The 21,501-nt window shown below is 41.1% G+C and overlaps 1 protein-coding gene across 1 annotated transcript in view; it reads right to left on the reverse strand.

Moving 5' to 3' along the window:
* LOC110195965 (dpy-19 like C-mannosyltransferase 1) overlaps positions 1 to 21,501 on the reverse strand; it is a 118,554-nt gene that overhangs the window by 83,104 nt on the left and 13,949 nt on the right. The window contains exons 2-4 of the mRNA XM_020968925.2: positions 13,041 to 13,065; positions 12,640 to 12,727; positions 9,335 to 9,472 (exon numbers count right to left, since the gene is read on the reverse strand). Of these exons, the coding sequence (XP_020824584.1) occupies positions 9,335 to 9,472; positions 12,640 to 12,727; positions 13,041 to 13,065 (251 nt within the window). The remainder of the gene's footprint in view (positions 1 to 9,334; positions 9,473 to 12,639; positions 12,728 to 13,040; positions 13,066 to 21,501) is intronic.

The raw sequence follows: 21,501 nt of genomic DNA on the forward strand, positions 1-21,501 counted from the left end.
CTCTACATAATCATAGGTATGTACATCAGTGCATGGCTTTATAAATGTTCCTGGCATCAGACAGACACTGGCCAGAAACTAAGGCTATCTTCAGGAGCAAAATTTAGGAAAAAGAGAATCAATTTTATGAATTTTGTCAAAGTCACACAACTGTGAATTTCTGAAGCTGTTATTACTCCATACTTTTCTACACTTGCCACACTCCTCTTCCTAGAAGGAAATTAGTCCTAAGTCCCACGGCTGATGGACAGACTATACCTCTTCAGGGCTAAAGAACAACTATAAAGACCTCACTTATGTGTTTGTGGAGAAACTGGTGTCAAATTATTTGTAGATGACTTGCTTCTGGGTAGGGGTTGTGTACAAAACAGAACAGCTACCTCAGTGCAATCTACTCAAAATTAGCCCTTGACACAAAACATTTTGAGGGGCTTTGAGGGGAATGGGTGCAATGGAATGAGCCCTGACTCTGGAGTTGACGGACCTGGGTCCAAGTCCCAACTCTGCCTCCAAACTACTCTTAAACAACACTTCATATCAAATTCTAGAGTGCCAGAACCAACAGAATGTCGGGTTCAATCATTTTCCAGGCCAAGACAAGGTCTGTCTCATCGAGTGGTGATAGGTCCTGAGAGTACAATGCAGGTAGAGTAGGCCCCACCTTGTGGAAGGCGCCTTAAAGGAAGCAGCAGCTTCAAGAGCTCCCATTCCATGGACGGTATGACAGCAGCACCATTGGTCAGAAGGAGATTGCAGGGGACCCTCTGCTGGAGCAGGGTTCAGGACCCATACACAGTTCCAGGTTGCAGTCCCAGGGCCAAAAGGAGTGACAGCATTTGTAGCCACAGGGAAACAAGGACCCAGGTCACAGTTCCAAGGCAGAGAGGAGAGCTTATGGTCACTCCTGAGGGAGTAGAGACCCTGGCTACAATTATAAAACAGAGGGGACTAGCAGCAATTGAGGTTCCAGAAGAACAGGGAACCTGGTCACCATCTCAGGACCGGAAAGAGTGTTAGCGCTGGTGGATATACAGAAACAAGGTCCCTTCCTGGGTAAAGACGAGAGCACAGAACAGGAAAGCAGTGATCATACCACTTTGGAAGCATCAAAAGCCTACAGACCCCTAGAGCTAGCTCTGAAAACAGTAGCAAGAAAGGCCTGAAGAAGAAAGGCCCCCTCCACCCTGGGAACAATACCCAGTGAAGATCAAGACACAAACTCAGAAGAAGACAATGATGTCAAAGCAGCTACAAGCAAAGCTTCAAAGACAAATGTGAAATGGATACAAGCCTAACAAGAATCCCAAGAAACACTCAAAAAAGGATTTTTAAAATCAAATAAGAGAGGCAGAGGAAAAACTGGGAAAGGTCAACAGCTTGGTAAAAGGTACACAAATAAATACTGGAAAAAAGGGTGCAAAAATCCACTGAAGAGAAGAATGCCTTAAAAAGTAAAATTGGCCAAATAGAAAGAGAGGTACAAAAATTCATTGAAGAAAAGAACTCCTTAATAAAAAGAATTAGCCAAATGGAAAAAGTGTTACCAGGCAATGCTTGAAAATTACTCTTATCAGAATTGGCTTAAAGAAGGAATAACATACACACCCAGTTGGGTACAAAAAAATCTATCTTACCCTACATGGAAGTAGGAGGGGTAAAAGATAAAAGGAGGGAGGCCGATAAAAGGGAGGGCTGATTAAAGGAGGTAGTAGTTAGAAATAAAAGACTTTTGAGGAGGGATAAGGTAAAGAAAGAGAGACAGAGAGAGACATAGGGCACAAGGGAGAGGAAGGATAAACAGGAAAAAAATAAGACGGATAGAAATACATAGTTAATAATCATAACTATGAATGTGAATGGGAAGAACTCATCCATAAAACAGAAACAGATAGCAGAGTGGATTAAAAAACAGAATCCAGGGGGCAGAGCCAAGATGGCAGCGTGAATGCAGTGACTTGCTTGAGCTCTCCACCAAATACCTAGAAAAATGGCTCTAAACAAATTCTAAAGCAGCAGAACCCACAAAAAGACACAGTGAAACAAATTTCCAGCTCAAGCCAGTCTGGATGGTTGATCAGAAAGTCATATTGCGCCATGAGGGTAGAAGAGCGCAGTTCGGCATGGGCCCGCAGGCCTCAGCGAACCTGGCCAGGCCTCAGAGGAATGAATCACAGGCAGCTGTGCTGGTTTCCAGACTCCTCAATCCACAAACACCAAAGACAACTTAAAAGGTCAGTGGGACAAGTCTGTTTTTTCCACAAGAGAAGAGATAGGTCAGAGCCAGTTCCAGAGCTCAGAGCGCAGAGCACAAGTGCCGGGGCAGTGACTGTGTCCTGAGCTTCCAGCCCACAGACTGAGGGGGAATCAAGTGGCTGATCAGAGGGGGACTGCAGGGATCTCATTACTGGTGCAGAGGTAGGAATCTCTTGCTCTGCCCATGCTTGCATCTGGGTCACAGTTCTGGGTGGCAGTCCTGGGGTGAGGAGGAGCACTGGCATGGTGGAGCTTGTAGTGGTGGTGGAGAGGAAACCCACCTCACAGTTTCAAGAGAGAAAAGATTGCTTGTGGCCGGTCACTCAAAGACCACAGCACAGGCCAGGAAAAGAGTAAACACCTCGCCCCTTATCATACCACCTTGGAAGAACTGAAAATTTACAGGTTCCTAGAAGTATCTCTGAAAACAGCTGTACATACCCCCAAAGCTTGGAACAGTACATTCTCTACATTGGAAGAAGACTCTTACCTTAACAAAGAGTTTAAAACTCAAGTAGTTGGCTGGGATCATGAGCAAACCTCGCAAAAAGAGTCAGAGTATATTATCTTACTTTGGTGACAAAGAAGATCAAAACATATGACCAGAAGAAGACAACAAAGCCAAAGCCCTACATCCAAAGCCTCCAAGAAAAATATGAATCAGTCCCAGGCCTTGGAAGAACTCAAAAGGGATTTTGAGAAGCAAGTAAGAGAAGTAGAAGAAAAACTGGGAAGAGAAATGAAGGTGATGCAAGAAAATCACAAAAAACAACTCAACAGCTTGCTAAAGAAGACCCAAAAAAATACTGAAGAAAATAACACCTTAAAAAATAGCCTAACCCAAATGGAAAAAGAGGTCCAAAAAGCCAATGAGGAGAAGAAGGCCCTAAAAAGAAAAATTGGCCAAATGGAAAAGGAAGTCCAAAAGATTACTGAAGAAAATACTTCCTTAAAAACTAGAATAGAGCAATTGGAAGACAGTGACTTTATGAGAAATCAAGACACAGTAGAACAAATCCAAAAGAATGAAAAATTAGAAAACAATGTGAAATATCTCACTGGAAAAACAACTGACCTGGAAAATAGATCCAGGAGAGAGAATTTAAAAATTAGTGGACTATCTGAAAGCCATGATCAAAAAAAGAGCCTAGACATCATCTTTCAAGAAATTATCAAGGAAAACTGCCCTGATATTTTAGAACCAGAGGGCAAAACAGAAATTGAAAGAATCCACAGATCTCCTCCTGAAAGAGATCCCCAAAGGAAAACTCCTAGGAATATTGTAGCCAAATTCCAGAGTTCCCAGGTCAAGGAGAAAATATTGCAAGCAGCCAGAAAGAAACAATTCAAGTATGGTGGAAACACAATCAGGATAACACAAGATTTAGCAGCTTCTACATTAAGGGACTGCAGGGCATGGAATATAATATTCCAGAGGGCAAAGGAGATAGGATTACAACCAAGAATCACCTACCCAGCAAAACTGAGTATGATCCTTCAGGGGGAAAAATGGTCATTCAGTGAAATAGAGGACTTTCAAGCATTTTGATGAAAAGACCAGAGCTGAATAGAAAATTTGACTTTCAAATACAAGACTCCAGTGGAACATGAAGAGGTAAACAGGAAAGAGAAATCATAAGAGACTTATTAAGGCTGAACTGTTTACATTCCTGCATGGAAAGATGATATTTATAACTCATGAGACCTTTGTCAGTATTAGGGTAGTGGGAGGGGAAAAAATTATATGTATGTAGGTATAGATAGATAGATAGATAGATAGATAGATAGATAGACAGATAGATAGATAGATAGAGGGCACAGGGTGAGTTGAAGATAAAGGGGTGATATCTGGAGAATAAAATTAAGGGGTGAGAGAGGATTATACAAGGAGAAAGGGAGAGGTAGAATGGGGTACATTATCACACACAAAACAGACAAGAAAAGGTTCTTACAGTGGAGGGGAAACAGGGGAAGGTGAGAGGAAATGAGGGAATCTTATTCTCATAGGATTTGGCTTAAGGAGGGAATAACATACACACTCAATTGGGTATGGAAATCTGTCTTACCCTACAGGAAAATAGGGGAGGAAGGGGACAAGAGAGCAGGTGGATGATAGAGAGAAAGGCAGATTGGGAAAGGGGTAATCAGAAGGAAGTACTTCTGAGGAGGGACAGGGTTAAAAGACAGAATAGAATAAATGTGGGGGGAGCAGGATAGGATTAAGGGAAATAGAGTTAGTTTGTCACAACATATCTACTATGGAAGTGTTTTGCATAACTGCACATGTATGGCCTGTATTGACTTGCTTGCCTTTTCAATGAGGGCGGGTGGGGTGAGAGGAAGGGAGAAAATTTGGAACACAAAGTTTTAAAAACACATGTTTAAAAAAAAATGTTTCCACATGCAACTGGGAAATAAGAAATACAGGAAATGAGGTACAGAAATCTATCCTGCCCTACAGGAAAATAGAAGGGGAAGGGGATAAGAGAAGGGGGAGGAGAGATAGAATGGAGGGCAGACTAGGGGAAGGGGTATTCAGAATGCATGCCCTCTTGGGGTGGAGGGAGGGGCAAGATGGGGTGAAAATTTGGAATTCAAAATCTTGTGGAAGTAAATGTTGAAAACTAAAAATAAATAAATTTATATTTAAAAAAAACAGAATCCAACAATACATTGTTTACAAGAAATAGCAAAGAGACACACAAAGTAAAAATAAGGGGCTGGAGGAGAATCCATTATGCTTCAGGTGAGGTTAAAAAAGAAGCTGAAGTAGCAATCATAATCTCAGACAAAGCAAAAGCAAAAATTGGCATAATTAAAAGAGAGAAGCTGGGTAACTACATTATGCTAAAAGGTACCATAAACAATGAAGTAATATCAATATTTTATATGGACCAAAAGGCATAGCATCCAAATTCTTAGAGGAAAAGTTAAATTAGTTACAGGAGGAAGTAGACAGTAAAATCATACTAGTGAAGGACCTCAAATTTCCCCTCTCAGAACTAGATAAGTCTAACTATAAAATAAGCAAGAAAAAAGTTAAGAAGATGAATAGAATTTTACAAAGTTAGATATGATAGACATCTGCAGAAAACTGAATGGGAATAGAAAGGAATATACCTTTTTCTAAGCTGTACATGGTACCTACACTAAAACTGACCATGTATTAGGGCATAAAAACCTCACAATCATATGCAGAAAAGCAGAGATATTAAATGCATCCTTTTCAGAAGTATAATGCAACAAAAATTGTATCAAATAAAGAGCTGTGCAAATACAGATTAAAATTTATTAAAACTAAATAATCTTATCCTAAAGGAGTGAGTCAAAGAACAAATCATAGAAAAATCAATAATTTCATTCAAGAGAAAGACAACAGTGAGACAACACACCAAAATTTGTGGGATACAGCCAAAACAGTACAATTTATATCTTTAAATGTTTACATCAATAAAACAGAGAAAGAGCAGATCAATGAATTGGGCATGAAACTAAAAAAAAATTAAATCCCCAATTAAACAGTAAATTGGAAATCCTGAAGAAGAGATTAATAAAATTGAAAGTAATAAAACCCCAGAACTAATAAATAAAACTAGGAGCTGGTCTTATGAAGAAAAATAGATAAACTACTGGTTAATATGATTTTTTAAAAAAGAAAGAAAATCAAATAATCAGTATCAAAAATGAAAACGGTGAATTCATTACCAATGAAGATGAAATGAAAATAATCATTAGGAGCTATTTTGCCCAATTATATGTCAACAAATCTGACAATCTCAGTGAAGTGGATGAATATTTACAAAAATGTATATTGCCCAGATTAACAGAAGAGGAAATAGAACCCTATATTAGAAAAAGAAATTGAATAAGCCATAAATGAGCTCCCTAAGAAAAAATCCCCAAGGACAGATGGATTCACAAGTGAATTCTACCAAACATTTATAAAGCAATTAATTCCAATACTATACAAACTATATGGAAAAACAGGGAAAGGAGACCTCCCAAATTCCTTTTATGACATAAATATGGTGCTGATATCTAAACTAGGAAGGGCAATAGAGAAAGAAAACTAAAGACTAATTTCCCTAATGAATACTGATGCAAACGTAGGAGTCTTTCTGCCAAGACAAACCCAGAAACTACATAAATACGATTACAAAACAATTTTCATAGACCCAAACAAGCGAAAAAATATTAATTGCTCATGGGTAGGCTGAGTCAATATAACAAAAATGATGATTCTACTTGAATTAATTTATTTACTTATTCAATGCCATACCAATCAAATTACCAAAAATTTATTTTATAAAGCTAGAAAAAAACAACAAAATTTATTTGGAAGAATAAAAGGTCAACAATATCAAGAGAATCAATAAAAAATGTGAAGGAAGGTAGCTTAGCAGATCTGAAACTATATTATAAAGTAGTAATCATCAGAACAATCTGGTACCCTCTAAGAAATAGGGTGGTTCATCAATGAAATAGATTAGGTACACGAAAGATTGTGCATTAAGAAATGATGAGCAGGATGATTTCAGAAAAATCTAGAAAGACTTACATGAACTGATGCAGAGTGAAGTGAGCAGTACCAGGAGAACACTGTACACAGTAACAGCAATACTACACGATGATCAACTGTGAAGGACTTAGCTACTCTGAACAAAACAAAGATCAAAACAATTCTGAAGAATTTATGATGAAAAAAATGCCATCCACCTCCAGAGAAAGAACTGATGGACTCTGAATGCAGATCAAAACATACTACTTTTGTTTTCTTTATCATTTTCGGTTTTTTGGTCTGTGTTTTCTTTCGCAACATGGCTAATATGGAAATCTCTTACATGACCGCACGTGTACAATGTATATTAAATTACTTGCCTTCTCAAGGGAGGAGGAGAGGGAAGGAAGGAGAGAATTTTGGAACTAAAAATTTTAAAAAGACGAATGTTAAAAATTTTTGTTTACATGTGATTGAGAAAAAAGAAAAAATTAAATTGTAAAAAAAGAAATAATCCCTGCCCTACCATCTAGTAAGGGTATATGGCACATAAATCACTAACTACACTCATTTCATGGTGAAAGACAGGAAGGAAGACAGCTCCAGGATCTTCCAGAATAGCCCATATGGCTGGTAATGATCAATAGAAATGGAGAGAAGGGGGCAAGAGTGATTGTAAAAGGTCAAATGGGTATGACTCGGTAACTGATGAAATATGAAAGGAGAGGCTCCTGTTCTCTCAAGAACAGCACACTGAACCTAATTCTGCTGTGAGGTACAAATGAAAGCAATTGGTAGCTCCTGGATGAACACTGGGTCTGGCCTCGAATCTGGCGCTGTGTGACCCTGGGCAAGTCATTTAACTCCTCTTTTAACAGTCTGATCAACTGTAAAATGGGGCTAATAAGAGTTCCCACCTGGTAGAACTGTTAGGAGGATCAAATGAGAAAATATTTGTATACAGCTCAGGACAGTACCTGGCATAAAGTAAGCTCTGTATACATACTGTGATGATGGCAGTGGTGGTGGTGGTGGTGGTGGTGGTGGTACTGATGGGGAAGAAGATGATGATAGTGATGAAATTTAAGAGGAAAGAAATGTGCGGTCTTCCAGAGGTTCAAAAAAGTTCAGCTGCTTGAGTAGAGGAAAGGTGTGGTTAGAGGAGAGTTGACATGAAAAAAGACATATGTATTTTGGCAGACTATGACCTCATGCTGAACTCAGGCAGACAAACAGCCACCCAGCAGAACTGCTAGGACCAAAAACTCCATCAGCAGGAGGATGGGTGAAGTATCAAGAGTGAAGGGAATGACCGATAATTCCCAATGTATTCTTCTCGAGTCCAATCACATCTAAAGCATTTCCTTACCTGAGAACACATGATGGAAATTCTCTAAAAAGAGAGCAGAGTGTTACCAAGTAACAACTGCAGAGCTTCCTTCGAGGCCACTGTATTATGAAATAGCTGCATCACACAGCCTGGAAAGCACACTGCTCTTGTAGGCCCTGAGCATCCTAGGAACTGCTTACTGGGAGCTGTCTCTTTGTTAGGTGCATTTAATAATGAAGGTTCCTAGAAGTGAGGACACTTCTCAGTCGTTTGGACCATTTGGATGGGAGAAGAGGCCATGTGAATCAAATGAGACAACATAAAAGTATTATGTCAACCTTATAGCACTATGTAAAGATGAATTATTATTGTTATTGGACCACCTAGTTCATCTCTCTCCCCAAAAGAGATGAATCAGAGGCCATCAACTGAAAAAACAAAACAAAACATCACTTCATACATGACTCTGAGTCAATACACTCTAGCCTGAGGTGCGGTTCCACGTCCTTTCTTCAAATGTCATGATACTGATTTTTTCTACTGCTCAAAAGTCAGGTTGTTTTGTTTCGTTTTGTTTTGCAAATGTCTGCATTAGAGGTTCTGTTCAAGATGTAGCCTAGCAATTGAAATGCCAGATAAATAGGACACTCTTGTGTTGAACTGATATCTGATAAATTCATTATTGAAATGGCTCATTCATAACCTTCAGCATGACTAATTCATCATAGTAGGCATTTGCTATAAGCCTCACAATTCATTACATAAAAACTATGTCTATAGGAAAGCAGCAAACAGGGGCAGCTAGGTGGCGCAGTGCATAGAGCACCAGCCCTGGATTCAGTAGGACCTGAGTTCAAATCTGGCCTCAGACACATTAACACTTACTAGCTGTGTGACCCTGGGCAAGTCACTTAATCCCATTGCCTAGACAAAAAAAAAAAAGAAAAGAAAGGAAAAGAAAGCAGTGAACGAGCCTAGGTGATTTTCCTATTTTCTATGCAAGAGAATGTGATTATCTGCCAGGAATTTACCAAAGTCATACCCTTATGCACAATAATCCTCATCTATGCCATTTCCTCTCTTAAAAATGGCTTATTTTGTCCTAAAAAATAAAATTTAAGAGATACGTTATCTGCCTTTATGTAGAAGGCTTCAGGTATGAATTATACATTCAGTGTTAAGAGTCAGCACTTAAAGCAAAAACATATAAAACTGGGAACTCTCTGCAAATCAAGTGAATCTGATCAACTCACCTCTGGGTACAGATTGAATCGTTTCAATGTATTAATCACAAGAGGATATTCCGTGAGCTTGTCATTCATAATCATCCACACTCCATTATAAAATGAAGGGGCTTCTACGATGGTTTTGAAATAGGAATAATAAAGTCCCTAAAAGGAGAACATATTCGAGTTATGTTCAAATTCAATTACTCTTGTCTGCTCTTATCTCACACAAAATGTATTTTTTTAAAAAAAACAAAGCAATTAGACAAGTAATGGCTGTTATTAACTTTATTGGTTTCTCCTCATTAATGCCTTCTTAGAATTCAATGATCTAAGCTTATGGAAGAGCTTTTTTAACTACACTTTTGCAAAAGCACTGCGGACAAGACCAGGTTTTCAAGTGTTTTAATACTAATATCTTACAAAGAACTTTAAGTAAGTTCTACTGTAGTAAAATGAGAAACTAGGAGGGTTGGCATTGTGAGCAGGCAGAGTAGACGAAGACGTGGCAGGATGAAATACACTGAGAAAGCTCCAACATCCCACCCAACACACACACACACACACACACACACACACACACACACACACACACTCTCTTACTTTTCTAAGGACTCAATATACTTCTTAAGTTTCACCAATGGAGTTATTCACTGGAGTAAATAAGGGTTCTAAAATTCAAAAATTCCTAGGAGAAGTAATATATGGGGTTGGGTGGGGGGGGGACCTACCAAGGCAGAAAGGACATTTCTTTGAAGTCAGAATTTGAATCTTGGCTCAAGCATTTACTACCCTTGTGAGCAATGGAAAATTATTACCTGTCTAAAGCCTGTTTCCTCATCTATAAAATGGGCATATTTGCAATATCTCCCTACCTGAATTTTAATATGAAAATTGCTTTAGTAGCCTGTAACAATGAGTTATTCTTAGTCATTCAGACTTTATTTGATGAATCTGTGATTTTATTAGTGTGGCAGGGCACTGCTTCAATCGATGCAGATGTAACAACCCTTCCACAACTTCTCATTCCATAAAATTCACCATCCATGCTATTACATCATCTGGTGTCACTAAATCTTACATATTTCTAACAGGTACAGGACAGACTTCTTGCTTGATGGAAGCCTTCAAGCCTGAATTTTGGTCTACCAAGTCAAATTTTTTCAAACCAATAAACAACAATCACAGCAGTATCTCGGATTCCCTACACTCCTCTGTCAGTTGTGGGTCTGTTGTAGCAAATCTTCTGTGAAGTCCTCATTCTCCTTCCTTTCGTTCCATCAAGGCCAGCTCTGAGGTTTGCCGAGGGAATGCCCCAAGATTTTAGAAAGGAGCCATGTGGGCCCATGGCAATGATCTCCCTTGTGCCCTAAGCAGCATCTGCATGATCTTTCCTAACTTGTGGCATCTTCCCCTCTTTTAGATGTCTTGGACACTGAGCCCCGAGCTGCCTGCCTGAGCCAGATCCGACTCCTGCTTTGTCTTGGGCCTTCTCCAGGGCCGGTCCACTTCTTCAGGGAGTGCAGGCGGAGTCCACGGTTTGGGCTACACTCTGTTGCTGGCATGGAGGACAGACTGCACTAAAACCCTTGGCAAATGCATTGCTTTTCACTCCCGCCTGTGTAGATTCACTCCACTTCTTCTGTGGATGACTGGCTTCAGCAGGAATCGTGGGCAATGCTTCTTACTGTCCTTCTTTTCTTCTAACGTGGTTTTGGCTTTAACCTTTACTGTGACCAGTCAACCATCTGACAGAACAGACAGTCTGATCATTCTAAAGCTACAACTTAGATTGTAAGCATTCTTTTCTTTCTGTTGGTTAAGACAGAGTTCATTTCCTATTTTAGGACGCCATTCCGTGCTCGAAAAATGCAGCACCTCTTCTGGAAGAAAGCATGTGTGATGTGCAGGGGTGAGAAGTTCCTTAACAGCCACAGATCTTTCATTTATTGATCCCAAATGAGATCTCCTCCACACGTGCCCATCTTTGTCCTAAGGTCACCAAGCAGCAACGTCTATCTTCACTTAATTCAGAGGATGTCTAATCAAGTTCCCCATAGACGTTCTCTATTTCTTTATCCTTAGCATTAGTTATTTCTGCAAAAGCTTCAATGATCTTCAAGGTCAGAGCCTTTTCAGGCTGAGCGTCCAAAGAAATGATGGGGGGGTTTTGGTGGACTTTGTGCTCATTATGAAACCCCCTCCGCAGATTCTTTTATTCTTGCTTGAGAAGAGCTTGCAAGCTGTTCCTCCGTTCAGCTGCAACATTTTTGTATCTTCTAGAGTCATTAATAGTGAGGTGAAAGTATTGGTATGTTATAGGTCCTCCTCTAGAGTAGCGAGCCAACATGCTGGTTATTGGCAAAGACTGAAGGAGAAGGGTGCCATAATTAATGTCTGTAAATGGGCTAAAAAGTGGGGCATACTTAGGATCACCAAGAGGCCATCTAGTTTACCACCTCAGGAGGTGAAGCAACGGGCACCAGGCCTGTGGGAAATGCTGAGAGCCAGGGCGCTTGGGTTGGCTGTGATTCCGCACAGTATCTCGTGTGTACTAGGCTCTTGAGAACCTTGTGAGACTAAATATGAGTCCAGACTCACTGTGCTGCTCTCCACTGTTCCCACTGAACACCCTGGGACCTTTATTTTGTCATGACAAACACTGAAGATTCCTTTAGTATTTGTGTCAAATTCATAGGTTACCGTGACCCAAAAACTCATTACCTGGCAGCCAACTTCTCTCCTCTGGTGCCTTCATATCAGAATGAACTACTGAATAAATTCACAAGTCAATGAACTTATCTACTCACTTTTCCTCCAAAGGGAAAGATAAAGAGTCCTACAGGAAATGGGTATGAGGGTGACTATTTGCATTTTTTTGGAGCAGAAGAAACAGTTTTAAAACAAGGGGCACTAACAGGGGAAGACAGACAGGCTTAAGTGGGGTCTAGCCAGGGATAACAAGAGGGTACTACATTCCAGGGAGAGGGAGAGAAAGGGAAGAAGAGAAGGACACCAAAAATATAAGAGTAAAATCATCAGATAGACTTAGGCTACTTCACAATTTTGCCTCAGTAGTCCCCAAGCAGTTAATATTACTGATATTCTGCTCTGAAAGTATGAATCAGGCAAAAAAAAAAATCAAGTAATTTGACAGTTAAAGAAAGAGACAATTTGGTAACACTGGGAACAAGATTTGCTTTTTGAATCCTATTCACTACATGAAACTAAATCCAAGTAAGATTTAATTAATACCTTACAACTTCTAGTCTCATATCAAAAAAAACATTCTTTGAAAAGTACTAGAATGAACACAATACACAGAACCCAACCATTTCAGTGCGAAAAGCCATCTCCCTTTCCAGTGTTGAGAGGTGAGAAAAATGACGATCATTTTCAAAGAGACTTGTTATGTGACTCCTGCAAAAACAAAAGCAAAAGAACACAAAAGTGTTAGAGCATCTCCAAGTTATGTTAAAAGTTAGACTGTACCTGAGCTAAACATATAGTGTTAAATCACATTCCTAAATGCCACTAACTTCAAAATCACTCTATACTATTTATCTAACCTGAAACTTTCCAATTAGTCTTTTAACAGAGATGTAGACCTGTAAATATGTGCTGTATGTATGTAATTCATATTGCAAAACTGAAAGTTATTCAAATTACGAGCAAATAGATTTGGAAAAATTTATTCACAAAGGTACTATGATAACAAACAAATAAAACTTACCAGTGCAAAATCCCAGCAAAAGCAGCTGTAAGAGAAAATCAATTCTAATTAAATTTTTGGATTAAAAAGATTTCTTTTCATTCTAAAAATAAGCATTTCAAATATATGGAGAGCACAAGGGAGGTGATGCTACTGATTTGACTTTAAGATGGGGCACAAAAGCCTGACCTCAAAGGCTCAGGGGGAGGGTCAAACAAGACAGCATGTGGCAAGTGCCTGGCACAGGCCCCGCCAAACGAGGCACTGAATCACTGTGTGTTCGCTTCTCCCTTTCTCTTCCTTTAATAGGCCCTGGGAATAAAAATCATCCTCAGGAAGTCCTGACTTAGCCCTAAAGGGACGTGTGTCCATACACTCAGTCTGCACAGACGAAGCCTGCTGCAACATGGGCTTAGAAAAACCTGTGGAGCTGGAGGGGGAATGAAAGAACATGATCCTAAAGCCAGTCTTATGATGACCAACAAAGGCCTTCCCAAGGGTGGGGGAAGGGGCGGGAAAGGTCTTTGCTTCTCTTTAGGAAGTCATTCATTTGCATTTACTCACTTTCCGGGGGGACTGATAAACAAAGATGTATTTAATACACATAAGAAAAATCTAAAACTGTTTGGAGTAAATATTTTATTGGCTTAATTTTTAAACGCTTCAAAGAGAAAAACTGAAAGCGATCTGGGCTGTTTACAGAGTCATGGGATCACACCTATTCAGAGTTGCAGACAATAGATTCCTACAGAGGCTATTAACTTTTGTTTAAAAATCCAGACACCTTATAATTCACTGAAATACAGAAATACCTAAGTCCTATATGTCATTTTGAAAATGAAGCTCCACATAGGAAAGCTACCAACTGAGCATGTGATTAAGGCTTTAAGGCATAAAATCCAATGTCTGTAAAACAGTCCATTCACTTTCCTACTTCTAGAAAAGAATTATCCTAAAGAATATCCTAAAAATGAGCCCTCTTCCAGTGAGCCCCAACTGTAGTTTAAACACAACAGAAAAAGCAGGACATAGAGGGAGAAGGCAGATCGAGGCTAATGATGCAAGCTTTAATAAGATGGAAGGAGGCTAGGGTGTTTTTGAGACACACACAGAGTTAATAGCATAAGATATGAGAATTTTTCTATTTTGCCTTCTGTCAAGAAGTTTGTATTCCCTTCTAACAAAACAATTTTAAAAGATAATAAATTTAATAATTCTAATGTTGAATATAAATGGAGACAAGTCTCTCATAAAAAGAAAAACAATCACTCGCACGAATAAATCGCTTTAAGATACACAAAGTGCTTTCCTCACAACAGTCCTGTGAGGCAAATAGCATAAACCCCCACTTTGTAGATGAAGAAACTAAGGTAATACAAAGATATCTATTAGCTGCAGGTTCAGTGCGGTGCCTGGACTGCCATTATCCATGGCTTGAGTTACGCAGGCAATGAATATTTGAGGCAAATTTGAGACTAAGCCTCCTGACTTTGAGTCCACAGGACCCTTTTATAGACAGAGCTAATTCAACTGAATCCCACACAGGTAATAAGTGGCAGAGCTAGGATTATAGCCAAGGTCTTCTGACTTCAGATCTTGAGAGAAAATATGTTTTAAAGAAAAATGAGTAGAATATGCACACTAGAGGAAAATGAGCTTGATTTCTATCCTCAACAAAATACTGGAACAAATTATTAGCGAGGGGCCTTTTGAGAAATTAGAAAGAGAAACAGTGACCACTAAAAGCCAACATGGCTTTTTCAAGAACAGGTCATAGCAGACTTACATCTCCTGTTAAGATGTAGTAACTAGGCTAGTATATTAGGACAATATTGTGGATATGGTACATTTAGATTACTGGAAAGCATTTAACAGAGTCTTGCACAGTATCCCTGTGGACAAGATAACAGATGTACTACAACAGCAGTATCAAACTAAAATAGAAATGGAGGCCACTAAAGCATAAGAAGGATTCCTGTGGGCTGTACATTGACTTTCTTTCATTAAATCCTCCCGCCTGGCTTCTATGCACTCCAACACTGGAGACAAGAGAGAGACTCAGGTGGGGCAGCTAGGTGGCGCAATGGATAGAGCACCGGCCCTGAAGTCAGGAGGACCTGAGTTCAAATCCGACCTCAGACCAAACACTTGACACTTACTAGCTGTGGGACCCTGGGCAAGTCACTTAACCCCAATTGCCTAAAAGCAAAAAAAAAAAGCCAAAAAAAAAAAAAAAACAAGAGAGAGACTCAGGGCCACATGCTTGATTGACAGCCCTGGCCTGGATGGTGGCAAAGTGAGTGGAACCAAATTTGGTTGAATTTGTTGTCGTTCAGTCATTTTCAGTTATGTCTGACTCTTCATGACCCCATTTAGAGTTTTCTTGGCCGAGATACTAGAGTGGTTGGCCATTTCCTCCTCCAGTTCATTTTACAAATGAGGAACTGAGGCAAACATGGTGAAGTGACTTGCCCAGGGTCACACAGCTACTAAGTGTCTGAGACTGGATATGAACCCAGGTCCTCGGGACACCAGACCCAGCATTCTACCCACTACGCTGCCACTTAGCTGCCCCTTTGGTTAATTATTAGATCCAAACACATTGAGACAAAGGTCTTGGACAAAGGTCTCTAGAACAATGCTTCTCAGGGACGTATTTTTGGACTTGCATTGCTCAACACTTTTATCCATGACTTAGACTGGTGAGTGTTGATATGGCCCTGGTATCAATGTATCTTTGGGCCCAGTCCTCAGCAGCTGCAGTAAGAGGCAGCAGCACCCTCCCAGAACTTAATGCCCAAGTAACCTATGTCTACATGTGGGGATGGAACTTCCTCTGCCCTGGGTTACCAAATGCTGCTTGCCTTCAATATGCAAGAACACAACACTCATCATGCCTTATAACCAAGTTCCAAGGTAGGTGGAAAGCACAGCTAACAATAAGACCCCTTTGCCATCACTGGACTGAGAAGAGACCCCACTTAAAAGAGCTTCAATGTAGAAGCCTACTTTCCTACTTATCCAGCCTGTTCAATGTCCCCAGTCTGAGAGAACTCCACTTCCGTACTGACACTCAAGTCAACAAAGGCAGCGTAGGCAATGGAGCAGAATATTTTGGCGCCAGTTACCCAAAACGTTCTGCTCCATCGCCTACTCTGCCTTTACCCATCCCCTGACCCAGAAGAGATAGACCTGTGGCTCCAGTCCAGAAACTGGACTGAAGGACTCCTCACTCAATAAGATAATCTGCCCTGTGTAAGGGAATCATCTGAGAAAAACACCTTAATTCTCCCTAACTATTCAGTTCCCAGACAGCAGACCCTTAGCCTGCAGGGCATCTAAGTGGCACAGGGCAGCTAGGTGGTATAGTGAATAGAGTTACAGCCCTGAAGTCAGGAGTTCAAATCTGACCTCAGATACTTACTAGCTGTGTGGCTCTGGGCAAGCCACTTAACCATGGTTGCCTCAGTTCCTCATCTGTAAAATGAGCTGGAGAAAGAAATGGCAAACCACTTCAGTATCTTTCCTAAGAAAACCCCAAATGAGGTCATGATGAGTTGGTCATAACTATTTGACTAAACAACAAAAGCCACCCGGACCCTCCTACAAACAGCACCTTGGACACCTGGTCCGACAAAGCATCTGATGGAGCCTCTACTTACAAGGTATCTGTCTCCTATGTGTATGATATCTATCCTCCAACCAGGGATGAGGCAAAGAAGCTGGGGCTGAAAGTGAGTCAAACAGAACACTAAGGACCTGATCCCCACGTATGCACAGATCAAGATACCCTACCGGATCTCTCTGCTGTCTCCATTCCCGCTTTCCAGAATCCAAAAAGCTTATCCTCCTTGGCCTCCTCAAATCTGACAAGCATCGTCTGACACAATTTAGTAAAAGTTGATTACAGGCCTGCTATTATCCTGCTACGTTGTGCCATGTGATGAAAGAGGGCCCCCAGCAGAGACTCTGCCCTCTATCATCACAGCATCTGGGAAAACAGGGGCTGCACTTAACTGACACCTTGTACTCCCTTACGGCTAGCAAACTTACGTCTCTTCTTCCTGCAATCCCTCTGAGAGAGAGTTCTCAAGTGGAGAGACAAACAGTTCCTTCTCCAAGAAACATCCTGCCATACCCTGACCCAGACCTCATTATTCTCTTCTGCCTTCCTTTTCCTCTCCTTCTGCTTTTTTTGCAGGCTGTCCCTCATGCAGGCAATAGACTTCCTCCTTACCACCCCTTCTCAGGATATTTCTCTTCCTTCAAGTCTCAGTTCAGCTCACGGGCTCCCTCTTCTTTGAGTACCAGGACACTTTTGGTCGTCTCTCTATTTCCATCACACCGCCTAATGCCTTGAATGTAGACAGTACTTAATGTTTGCTGAATTGAATGGATGTTTGTCAAATATGTGGATGACAAGAAGGTGGTACAGAAAGCCAACATGCTGAATGACAATCAAAGTCAGAAAAAAGATCTCTAGACATGCTTGCCCTGAATTGAGTAAGATGTAATTCCATCAGTATACACCTGGGCTCCAAAAACAAATCGCACAATATGAGACCCAGGAGTCGGGAGGAGATGATGTACTTCAGCATATGAAATGGGGTTTTTTGCTGTTGTTCAATCACTGCAGTCATGTCTGACTCTTCCCAACCCCAAATGGGGTTTTCTTGGCAAAGATACTGGAGTGGTTTGCTATTTCTTTCTGCAGTTCATTTTACAGATAAGGAAACTGAGGTAAGCAGGGTTAAGTGACTTGCCCAGGGTCACACAGCTGGTAAGTGCCTGAGGCCAGATTTGAACTCAGGAAGATGACTTTTCCTGATCCCAGGTCCAGAGCTCTATCCACTGTGCCACCTGGCTGCTATGGCAGCCTCCTATGCTAATGCCGTCATTGAGCCACAATGTCCAGAATGGGGGTGAAAACAGCTCAACGATTCTCTAGCTGCCCTGGCCAAACAATATCTAGCCTATTAGCTACTGTGGGTTCAGTTCTGAGCATTTTGGGAATAACAATATTTATTTAAATAATACATTAAGGATCACAATGTACCTTACTTAAGTCATCCAATTTGATCCTCACAACAACCCTGCAGGTTAAGTTCTATAGACATTATTATCTTACAAATGAGAAAACTGAGGCTCATGGTGGGTGAGGGAGGGTAAGTGATTTTCCCATGGCCACAGAACTATGACTTGCTGGAGACATGGCAGGGCCCCAGGCCGTCCTGACTCCATGCTCAGCTCTTCTGCCACTCTTGAGCATGAGCCAAGAGGTAAGCCTGCCACAAGGCCACCCTGCTTAGCCTGACCAAAAGAAGCCTTGGGGAGAACAAGATGGAGGACTTCTAGTGTGTACAGAGCTGTCTGTCCCAGGAAACAAGACCTAAGCGGGTGCTGCTTGGCCTGGGCACGGCAGGGGGTGAATTTAAGCTGGAAACAACACTCAGAGATATACTGAAGCTCTCTGCCTCAGAATACAAGGGATTCACCCTCACTGGAGGGAGGCCTTCAAGCAGAAGCCACAAGGCCACTTCTTGAAAATGTTATAAAATGCATTCTTAGTTAGATATAAGTTGGGCTAGATGGTCTCTGTGAACCTCTGAGGTTCCTTCTAAATCTGAGTCTGAGTTTTACCAACCTTAGCATAGTGCCTGGCACATAGTAGGAGTTTAATAAACGCTTCCTGACTGACAAGTGTAACAGCCTGCTTGGGGTGGGCGTTCAGGAGGTTTGCCTGCCTAGTGTCTCTCCCCACTCCAACCCATCCTCCACTCAGCTGTCATAGTGACCTCCCTAAAGCAAAGGTCTGACTATTCACTCCCCTGCTCAATAAAGTAGCTCAGTAGCTCCTTATGACCCCTCACTTTGGCCTTAAAGCCCTTCCTAACCCCTCTCTTCCTCCCTTCCACTCTCCTTACACCTCACTCCCTGCCAGGCACTCTTCAGGCCATTTGATACCAGCCTGCTGGCTGCTCCTGGAAGAAGACCCCCCCCCCATCTCTCTGCTCCAGGCATTTTTGCTGGCTGTTCTCCCAGGCCTGGAATGCTTTCTCTCTTCCTCTCTGCCTCCTGGCCTCCTTCAAATCCCTGCTAAAATCTCACCTTCTATAGCATTTTTCTACTTCCTCTTCATTCTAGGGTCTTCCTCCTCTTGATTGCCTGCAGTTTATCCACAACTAACTTGTCCCTCCCATTAGACTGTAAGCTCCTCAAGAACAAGAGCTTTGCCCTTTCTTTGTATTCCTGGTGCTTTAACACATAGTAGGTGCTTACTAGAGGTTTCCTGATGGACTTGCAGATGCTGGGGTTTTTACCCTGGCTCTCTCAATAGTTCTCTTCTTGTCTCTCTTTATGTAACCTCTCCTCTGGCACACTCATTCACTCCAACAGCTTCAACTGCACCTTTGGGGAATGGACTCTCAACCCTGCAGCTCCAGGGCAAGTGCCTCGCAGGTCCCAGACCGTGGATGGCCACTACCACAAACTCGGCATGTACAAAAGGAAGCAGATTCTCTTTCCAAAGATGTGCTCCTCTTTGTGACTTGTTAATTTTGTCAGATGATGGTGTCGCCATTCCCCCAGGCTCCCATGTTTGAGGCTATGATGCTAGACCTGCCTCTCCACTGTCCCTCTCCTCTCACATCCTGTTACCGAGTCCTCTCGACTGTACGCCTGGGGAGTCTCTCCTATTTAACCATTCTTCTCTCTTCCCAAGGCTACCCTGAAGTCCTCTTTACCACACATCTGTATGGCATTCCATTGTTACCTACTGAGACTTCTCTAAGAGGCTCCTTCCCGGGTCCAGGGCTTCCTGCCTTTACTCTCCACTCCAATTTGACATTCACAGGTATCTTTCTCCTCTACTCAAAATCCTCAAAAGCCATTTTTACCTACTAAGTTTCAACTACTCTCCCCGGCACTCGACCCACAACCAATAATCCAGTGCTCTAACTTTCCAATCTTACATCGTACCTCTACGGACTCATGCTCTGGCCAAGCTGGACTGTTTGTCATCTCCCAGACATCTCCCTGCTCCTGCCTCAGTTCCTTTGTTTATGCTGACTGTTCCCTCCCATCTCTCATGGGCTGAGTCAAATGTCACCTCCTCCAGGATCACCTCCTCTGTTCCTGAGGGTTGGTAAAGACTACCCCACCCTGTCCAATGACACATATACTCCACAAACCCTAGAATGAGGGGGCAGACCTTTGTACTTCTCTTAGGTACTTCTGTACAAAAAGTGTTTTACTCTAAAACGTGTTCTCTCTCATCCCCCTCCCAAACCATAAGCTTCACAAAAAGAGGGGCCACCTCTGACTAAACTTTTTCTCTCACCTCACATGGAACTTTGAACACAGTAGCTACTTAACAAAAGTCTATTGAATTTTTTAAATCTCATGGACCTTCATTTGGAGAGGGAAAATTTTACAATGTTTTCCACCAAAGATTTTTAGAAAATAGAAGGAGAAATGATAGAGACGTGGCACAAGTATTTTACACTCCCTCATAAATCTTTTCTTACTTGTGACACCTTTCAGCCAACATGTCATACTTGTTTAGGTACAACTGACGCCACATTTAATTCCATTTCAGCTGATGAAATAAATTTACTTTGACCTACAAAAAGGCGAGAATTTCCTGATCTACTTGCCTAATAAAAAGGCAGTTCTTACAAAGCAATAAGTACTTCTTCAGAGTTTAGTAGTCTTAAAAGGGAAGTTAAAGTTTTTAAGAAAACAGGAAGAATACTATACATAATGACTGAACCAGAAAGACAGAACAAATCTGAACACCATGTCCAAGATATAAAACAAGTGCTGTTCTTAGCAAAGCACGGAGCTCGTGAAAGGCAACAGGATTTAAGGGCTTAAGTTCAAACGTGACATGTTACCTAAACTATCAGCTTCACTTCCATTCTCTATAGGATGGCTATAAAAACAACATCTCCTTACCAAGGAGGGTGTGACGAACAATAATATGATATAATGGGGTTTGTAAACTTCAAAGTTCTATAGAATAGTGTGAATAATAAATGTTAAGTATTCTCTTAACTTCTCTAGGCCTCAGTTTCCACATTTGTAAAATGAAGAACTGAATTACAAGCTAGCTGATTAACTGACCACGTGGTCCATTCTAGCTCTGAATCCATGTACACATACCTTAAAAGCTCCTTGAAACGTAAACTAAAATAGGCCCTATTTACTCGGGCACATTAGCCATTAAAGGTGTCTACAACAGAGAAACATAAGCAAACTCCACACCACAAAAATTCTTTTCCTGACATTATTTGAAGACAAATCTTTTTAATTACAATTAAGCACACAAAGTATATCTGTGAAATTACTTTCTCCTCCAGGTATTGCAGAGCTATAGAAGTGAACATATATCAGAATTTTCAAGAAATGAATCTAGATAATAACAGAAATAATGAGAGTACTAACACAAAAATGCCAATTTAAATATGGAAAAGTTCACTAA

This window comes from Phascolarctos cinereus, unplaced genomic scaffold, assembly GCF_003287225.1.
Source record: "Phascolarctos cinereus isolate Bilbo 61053 unplaced genomic scaffold, phaCin_HiC Scaffold_4;HRSCAF=312, whole genome shotgun sequence".
Classification (NCBI taxonomy): domain Eukaryota; kingdom Metazoa; phylum Chordata; class Mammalia; order Diprotodontia; family Phascolarctidae; genus Phascolarctos; species Phascolarctos cinereus.